This window comes from Punica granatum, chromosome 1, assembly GCF_007655135.1.
Source record: "Punica granatum isolate Tunisia-2019 chromosome 1, ASM765513v2, whole genome shotgun sequence".
Taxonomy (NCBI): domain Eukaryota; kingdom Viridiplantae; phylum Streptophyta; class Magnoliopsida; order Myrtales; family Lythraceae; genus Punica; species Punica granatum.
The window spans coordinates 45,828,959-45,836,208 of NC_045127.1; the positions used below are offsets into that span (position 1 = coordinate 45,828,959).

Below are 7,250 nucleotides of genomic sequence, written 5' to 3' on the forward strand. Positions count from 1 at the left end.
TTGCAGCATTAAATCTTTGCTTTATCCTTTGCAGGAAGCTGTTCTTATTGCTCACCCACGTGAAGTTCCACCTAAAACAATGAGCCTAAGAAGTGTCATTACTGGAAGGTTGCCAACTTAGCTCTTTATCTTCGGATACGCTCTATATGTGATGCTTTCAGTTTTTTTCACCTTACCGTGCTTCCTTATTGTGCCTTGCAGGATTGTCCATGTTATTCTCGAGCAAAATTTTGACAAAGCTCAACCTGTCCTTGCAAAAGTCATTAGAGTGTATGCTCCGTACTGGGTTTCAATTGCTAGATGTCCCCCATTGAAGTATCGGTTTATGAACTTGGGAGGGAAGAAAAGTACCAGGAAGCTGTCTCTTCCATTTCATTCTGCGAAAAGTAACGAACTGAGCTTGGAGGAAATAACGGAGGAGGAGATATATGATGGTTATACAATAGCTTCTGCTTTGAATTTCAACATGCTAGGCCTTTCAGTGTCCTTTTCCACTGAAGAGCAGTTTGGACCTGTTAAAGATCTGTCTTCCCTTGGAGACATGGTATATTTCAAAACAAATCCAGCCTTCTGTGTTTATTAAGGGGAAAATGTTCATGGAACTTTTCGTGTCCTACAGGATGGATCGGTGGCTATTAATGCCTATAATGCTGATGGAAAATGCATGAAGATTTTCATTTCTACGAAACCGAGCCCCTATCAGTCTGTTCCTTCAAAGGTAGTCCATAATATGCCTTACCTTATTCAAGAAAGGTGAAGTAACATGTGAAAAGCAGAAATAAGCTAATAAGCTCGTGCTTCTCCTGAATCATTTAGGTGCTTTGCGTCCGACCGCACATGACATTCACTAACAGAATGGGTCAGGACATATATTTGAAGTTAAGCAGTGAAGACGAACCAAAAATTCTTCATGCATCTGATTCAAGAGTATCTTTCTTGTATCATGAAACCAGTGGGTCTGATAAGCTTCAGGCAAGTGAAGTGCTTAGAACTGCATCCTTCCACTGGACTTATATTAAGTTAGATACTTCGACAATAGCTAATTCATGCAAATGCTTGCTTTCTGTATAGGTTCAATTGGAAGATACTGACTGGTCATTCCCTATTGAAATTACAAAAGAAGATACTATTTCGTTGGTCTTGAGAAGACAAGATGGAACCCGAAAATTCATTCGCACAGAAATACGTGGCTATGAGGAAGGCTCACGATTCATTGTCGTATTCCGCCTTGGATCAATGTTCGGTCCAATTAGGTAATGTCACAAATAAATTTACCTATATGCCCATTAGTGTGCATCTATGCAAGTGATTATTCGAATCCAAATTTTATGTGATTGACCTGTTGAAAGTCATGCTTGAGCAGGATAGAGAACAGGACAAGCAGAACAATCAGTATTCGCCAGTCTGGATTCAGCGAATATTATTGGATTCGATTGCAGCCTCATTCGGCAACAAATTTTTGTTGGGAGGATCCGTATGGGCAAAAATTTATTGACACTAAAGTCGATGAAGACTACAGTACTGGAACTTGGACATTTGATTTGGAAAAGTCAGGGCATTATTCTTTGGACGAGGGGGAACAGGATCTTCAAATTAGTCTCCATGCTGTAGAAATGGGTGACATCAAGGTTGCATGGTTTATAGATCAGAGGACAGAGTTAACTTCAAACAACAACAGTAGGTTTCTGACTCCTACGGGAAACTGGGGAAATGCTAACATGCAGGGAACGAGGCAGAGTAATTCAACACCCCTAGAGCTTATAGTCGAGTTGGGTATTGTTGGGCTCTCTCTTGTTGATCATCGACCTAAGGAGCTTTCGTACTTGTATCTTGAAAGAGTCTTTCTTTGTTACTCTACTGGCTATGATGGAGGGGCGACGACCAGGTAAATCAATCATTTTCTGCCTATATATCCAGAGATGGAATTATTCTTGAACCATGGTTGACATCAGCTTTACAGAGAGTCTTTAAGCGGTGCATTATATTCCAAGTTGTTTTCTCATATTGCATGCTTGGCTGCATGTTGTCTGAGGAAGGAAAGCAATAAACCATGCTTGATATGCGTACTAATCACAAGCTTTTTGGGAAGTCGGTCACATCTGATGATACTAGTTCTGGTTTCAAGTCTCTGTATCCTCCTTCCAATGAATACAATACATCTATTGAATTTCTGTTTCATGTTCCAAATGCGATTCCTATTCACTAGTCCTATGCAATTCTAATTCATGTTATTGCTGATTCCCTTGCGCCTCCATTGGAAGAGAGTAACTATGTTTAGTTTTTTCAGATTCAAGCTCATACTGGGGCATGTGCAGCTCGACAATCAGCTTCCTTTGACTCTAATGCCAGTACTTTTAGCACCAGAGCAAGCCACTGATTTGCATCATCCTGTGTTCAAGATGACTATTACAGTATGCAATGAGAACCCCGATGGTGTTCTGGTCTATCCTTATGTGTATATACGGGTAATGTTATTCTTTCTCCTCTATACACTAGTATTCATTATTGTGACATGTCCTGATTCGATAAGTCTTGCACTGAATTGACAGGTGACAGAAAATGGTTGGAGACTGAATATCCATGAACCAATTATTTGGGCGGTGGTGGACTTCTACAACAATATCCAGTTGGATCGATTGCCTCGAACATCTAGTGTCTCCCAAGTTGACCCAGAGATACGGGTCAAGTAAGATTTATTTTTACTTTGCAACTCTTTGACGTATAAAATATCAAAGTAAATGTTTTTCCAGTCCAGTCATTTGACTTTTACCTATATCTAAGAAGCGAGGGTGGGTTTCAATAATGAAGTGAACACATGATCCTTGAGAATATTGCTAGCATATCTTTATTGATTGAGAAACTCGTGAATTGTTCTTGCACTTCAGTGATATTTGCCCTAAAACACTGCAACTATATATATTTTCTCTGTCCAGTTCAGTGCTTTCCTTGCTCATGTTCTCAACATTTTATTAATCTTTTCACGAGAACTACGTATCTGAAACTACTGGAATGATCTTTCTTCTTTCCAGCCTAATAGATATCTCAGAAGTTAGACTGAAGGTGTCACTGGAGACAGAACCAGCTCAAAGACCTCATGGTCTTCTGGGTGTTTGGAGTCCCGTACTCTCGGCTGTTGGCAATGCCTTGAAAATACAGGTGAGGCTGCTCCCTCAATAGATATACTGTCCATATAGTTTCTAAAACAGACCAGAAATTGAAATTCATAGAAAACTGCTTGTTGGAATGAACCCCTTTTAATCTATGATATGCTCATTGGTATCTTTCTAGATAGAATGTAATATAAACTTAAATACAACACGAGCTTGATTTTTATAAAAGCTGAATGTCTTCTCTCTATTCAATGACCGACCAAATCTTACAGACAGAGTCCTCTCTATATTTCAGGTCCATCTGAGGAGGGTGATGCACAAAGACAGATTCATGCGCCAAAGTTCGATTCTTCCAGCCATCACAAATCGCATATTTAGGGATTTGATTCATAATCCTCTACATCTATTGTTCTCAGTAGATGTACTAGGAATGGCGAGCTCAACATTGGCCTCACTCAGTAAAGGATTCGCGGAGCTCTCCACTGATGGACAGTTTCTTCAATTACGATCAAAGCAGGTGGATTTTCTTCTTCCCTTTTGGTTGCAGTGACTGTTAAATTGAAATGAGTTTTGAGTCTAATTTTTTAATGATTATAGGTGCGATCAAGGAGAATCACTGGGGTGGGTGATGCAATCATTCAAGGCACTGAAGCTCTGGCGCAAGGTGTTGCTTTTGGGGTTTCTGGAGTGGTAACAAAGCCTGTGGAGAGTGCAAGGCAGAATGGTCTTTTGGGACTTGCCCATGGGGTTGGGCGTGCTTTTCTTGGTTTTGTTGTTCAACCAGTTAGTGGGGCATTGGACTTCTTTTCAATGACGGTTGATGGAATTGGTGCTAGCTGTACCAAATGCTTGGAGGTCTTTAATAACAAGACTGATTTTCAAAGAATAAGAAATCCTCGAGCTATTCGTGCTGATGGGATTCTTAGGGATTATAATGAAAGAGAGGCTCTTGGTCAGGTATTTTCTTAGTTCAAGACTAGAAAGACATTAAAGAAAAGGGGTTTAATTATGTCTTACATCAATACGGAATAGTTACTCTAATCCAGATCATTAAATCCCTTCCATAGTACCACTATGGCACAATGGTCTATTGGTAAGACCTCGTGCCAGTTTCGCAGACATAAGTCTCATCACGGGTTCGACTCCCCTCCTACCTCTGTTGTTTTCCCAAGGCAAGATTTCTATATGTGGCACCCAATGAATCAGGGATTAGGTGTGGTCAACCTATGGACATTCTGGAAGCTCAGTTCTTGGTCCCCCCCTAGCATGATGGGCCATGCCCTGTGAGGGTTATGATGTCACCCCTACCCTGGCCCTTTTTAGATTCATTGCGAAAGAAAAATTGAAGTTTTTTGCCGCGAATTGGTTTAGCATGGTCTGACAATGCAAGTTTGATTTCAAGGATTGGTGGCTGATTGTGTTTATTTATTTCAGTAATTTGTGTTGTGTTCTTCCAATTTCAGATTGCACTCCCCTTACATATTACTGGTGTACCTTTGCTACAACTCTTTTTTTTTTAAGTAGGTCAATAACTGATCAGACTCTGTCTGCAGATGATACTGTATCTCGCTGAAGCCAGTCGGCACTTCGGCTGCACTGAGATTTTCAAGGAGCCATCAAAGTTTGCATGGTCTGACTATTATGAGGAGCACTTTCTTGTGCCTTATAAGAGGGTTGTTCTGGTGAGCAATAAGAGGGTCATGCTGTTGCAGGTTATACACGAAACTTAAATTTGCTAAATCATGTGAATAAATTTGTGTATGCATGTGTTTGAGATGCTTATCATGCTTCCTTTGCTGTCTCTGTAGTGCCTTGATCCCGACAAGATGGACAAGAAACCTTGCAAAATCTTATGGGATGTACCGTGGCAAGAGCTGCTGTCATTGGAGTTGGCAAAAGCAGGATTTCACCATCCATCTCACTTAATACTTCACTTGAAGAATTTCAGGAGATCAGAAAGTTTCGTCAGGGTAATTAAATGTAACATCCAGGAGGAACCAGAGGGATCCATACCTCAAGCTGTTAGAATCTGTTCGGTTGTGCGGAAAATGTGGAAATCGTACGAGTCTGATATGAAATGTGTGTCACTAAAGGTCAGCAACATCTGCAGTACTCTTATAGATTTGTCGTTGTCATCAAGTTTATTTATTTTAATATAATCCTACATTCTCAGGTTCCTTCGAGTCAGAGGCATGTCTACTTTGCTTGGAGTGAAGCAGAGGGAAGGGAATCACGGGCTTCGAGTAAGGCTATCATTAAAACAAGAGAGCTTTCCTCGTCAAGTTCAGTATCAGATGAAAGGAGATTTGTGAAACACAGCATCACTTTCGTGAAGATATGGAGCAGCGAGCGAGAAACCAAAGGGAGATGCACGTTGTGTAGAAAACAGGTTCTTTTCCATAAGCTCGTTCAACAAAGTTTTTTATTTTTCTTTTCCAGTGGAACAAATTTACTGGATATTATCTCAATTGATCTACGCGGCGATGCTGTAGAATATGATAATTCCAATTTCAGGTTTCGGGAGAAAATGAAATCTGTACCATTTGGAGACCAACTTGTCCAGAGGGGTAACTGATTCTTTTCTCGCTTTACTTGGATGATATATTTTGTGAAATGCTTTGTTATCTGCTGTAAGATGTTCAAACCCCTTCTATATGAGGCCGACTGATTTTGAGTTTGAGCATAAGCAACTCTGCAAATTCTCAAGATTCATGGACACTTCTCGCCTGCAGGTATGTCTCAATCGGGGATGTAGCTCATGTCGGGACACACCCTCCGAACTGTGCCGCTGTCTACTGGAACATAAATGAACTGTTTGCTCTTCCAGTTGGCTATGATCTAGTAAGTGAATAATCTTTAATCTTTTGGTTGTCTCAATGTGTTTTCGCACGCATTTATCATATGCAAGAGTTTTCTGGTAGTCCATTTGCTGAAACCACCTCGGAAGGGTTTTGATCCATAAATCCGTTGCCATTCAGTGGAGATTTACGGATTTGATGTTCATTAGTTGATCGATCCAACTGGATGTTATCTGATTGACCCAATCTTAAGGAATTATGTTTTAAACTGTTTTAAGTCTGGACCAAAAGATCTCCTCATCCGACTGATTAAGGATTCCTATGAAATGTATAATGCTGAATTAATCTCAACTAACTGCGCAGGTATGGAGGAATTGTCTAGATGACTACTCTACTCCCGTCTCCATTTGGCATCCTCGGGCTCCAGATGGATTTGTCGCTCTCGGTTGTGTATCTGTGGCAAGTTATTCAGAACCCGAGCCCGATATGGTATACTGCGTGGCAGAGTCACTAGCAGAGCAGACCGAATTCGAAGAACAGAAGGTTTGGACTGCCCCAGATTCGTACCCATGGGCCTGTCACATTTATCAAATCAAAAGCGATGCTCTCCACTTCGTTGCTCTGAGACAGGTGAAGGGTGAATCGGACTGGAAACCCATGAGAGTTCTCGATGAACCGAGTTCTGCACTGCCCTCATCATCAGTTGCACGAGTAATTAATGTTGATATTTCTAGTTAGGGAGGGATTTCCTTTTTTTTTTTTGGTTTTTTCATTTGGAGGAGACCACAAAGGTGTACATTATATAACATAGTGTGGGGTAGGCTTCCCATTCTTTTCATCAGCGGGGTTTGCTGTTTCCCTTCACACCATATAGGTTCCTTACATCACTCGCAGGGGGGCCCTGTTGGGGCAAATTTTTCTTGTGTTTTGAGCTTTGATTTTTATGTGCAATAGAAAAACTATTCATTCGTTTTTTTTTTTTAACAAAAAGAGAGAGAGGTGAATCAGTCCAAATTTATCCTTTTGTTGATGTTTCCGTAAGTGTGTTTGATTTAAAATGAAAGGATGTGTACCAGTTTATATGGCACCTGTAGCCGTCGGAGGCACGCCCAGGGGCCTTTTGATGAGCCACCACCATCTTGATCTGCCTCCCCCTCTATTCAGAGAGCAAGAAAATGGAGATCGAGATTTGAGATCTTACTTAAGAGAAATAAGTGCCGAACCGTTTGAAATAATCTATGTTGGTATCATTGATGAAGTTGTTAAATAATAAGAGTTTTTTTATTTGAAAAGAAACTTATTATTCTTTAATATAGTAAATCATTTACTAAATCATAAGAAA

The 7,250-nt window shown here is 40.5% G+C and overlaps 1 protein-coding gene across 2 annotated transcripts in view; it reads left to right on the forward strand.

Moving 5' to 3' along the window:
- The window catches only part of LOC116199374, a 32,794-nt gene extending 25,856 nt beyond the window's left edge, over positions 1 to 6,938 (forward strand). For both annotated transcript variants that reach the window (XM_031529704.1, XM_031529711.1), the window contains exons 48-64: positions 35 to 108; positions 202 to 544; positions 620 to 718; positions 817 to 972; positions 1,072 to 1,253; positions 1,364 to 1,885; positions 2,288 to 2,465; positions 2,550 to 2,686; positions 3,030 to 3,156; positions 3,406 to 3,627; positions 3,708 to 4,067; positions 4,664 to 4,822; positions 4,919 to 5,203; positions 5,284 to 5,499; positions 5,625 to 5,677; positions 5,843 to 5,951; positions 6,272 to 6,938. In XM_031529704.1, coding sequence (XP_031385564.1) covers positions 35 to 108; positions 202 to 544; positions 620 to 718; positions 817 to 972; positions 1,072 to 1,253; positions 1,364 to 1,885; positions 2,288 to 2,465; positions 2,550 to 2,686; positions 3,030 to 3,156; positions 3,406 to 3,627; positions 3,708 to 4,067; positions 4,664 to 4,822; positions 4,919 to 5,203; positions 5,284 to 5,499; positions 5,625 to 5,677; positions 5,843 to 5,951; positions 6,272 to 6,646 — 3,597 coding nt within the window. In that variant the 3' untranslated portion in view covers positions 6,647 to 6,938. The remainder of the gene's footprint in view (positions 1 to 34; positions 109 to 201; positions 545 to 619; positions 719 to 816; positions 973 to 1,071; positions 1,254 to 1,363; positions 1,886 to 2,287; positions 2,466 to 2,549; positions 2,687 to 3,029; positions 3,157 to 3,405; positions 3,628 to 3,707; positions 4,068 to 4,663; positions 4,823 to 4,918; positions 5,204 to 5,283; positions 5,500 to 5,624; positions 5,678 to 5,842; positions 5,952 to 6,271) is intronic.
- Positions 6,939 to 7,250: the final 312 nt, after the last annotated feature.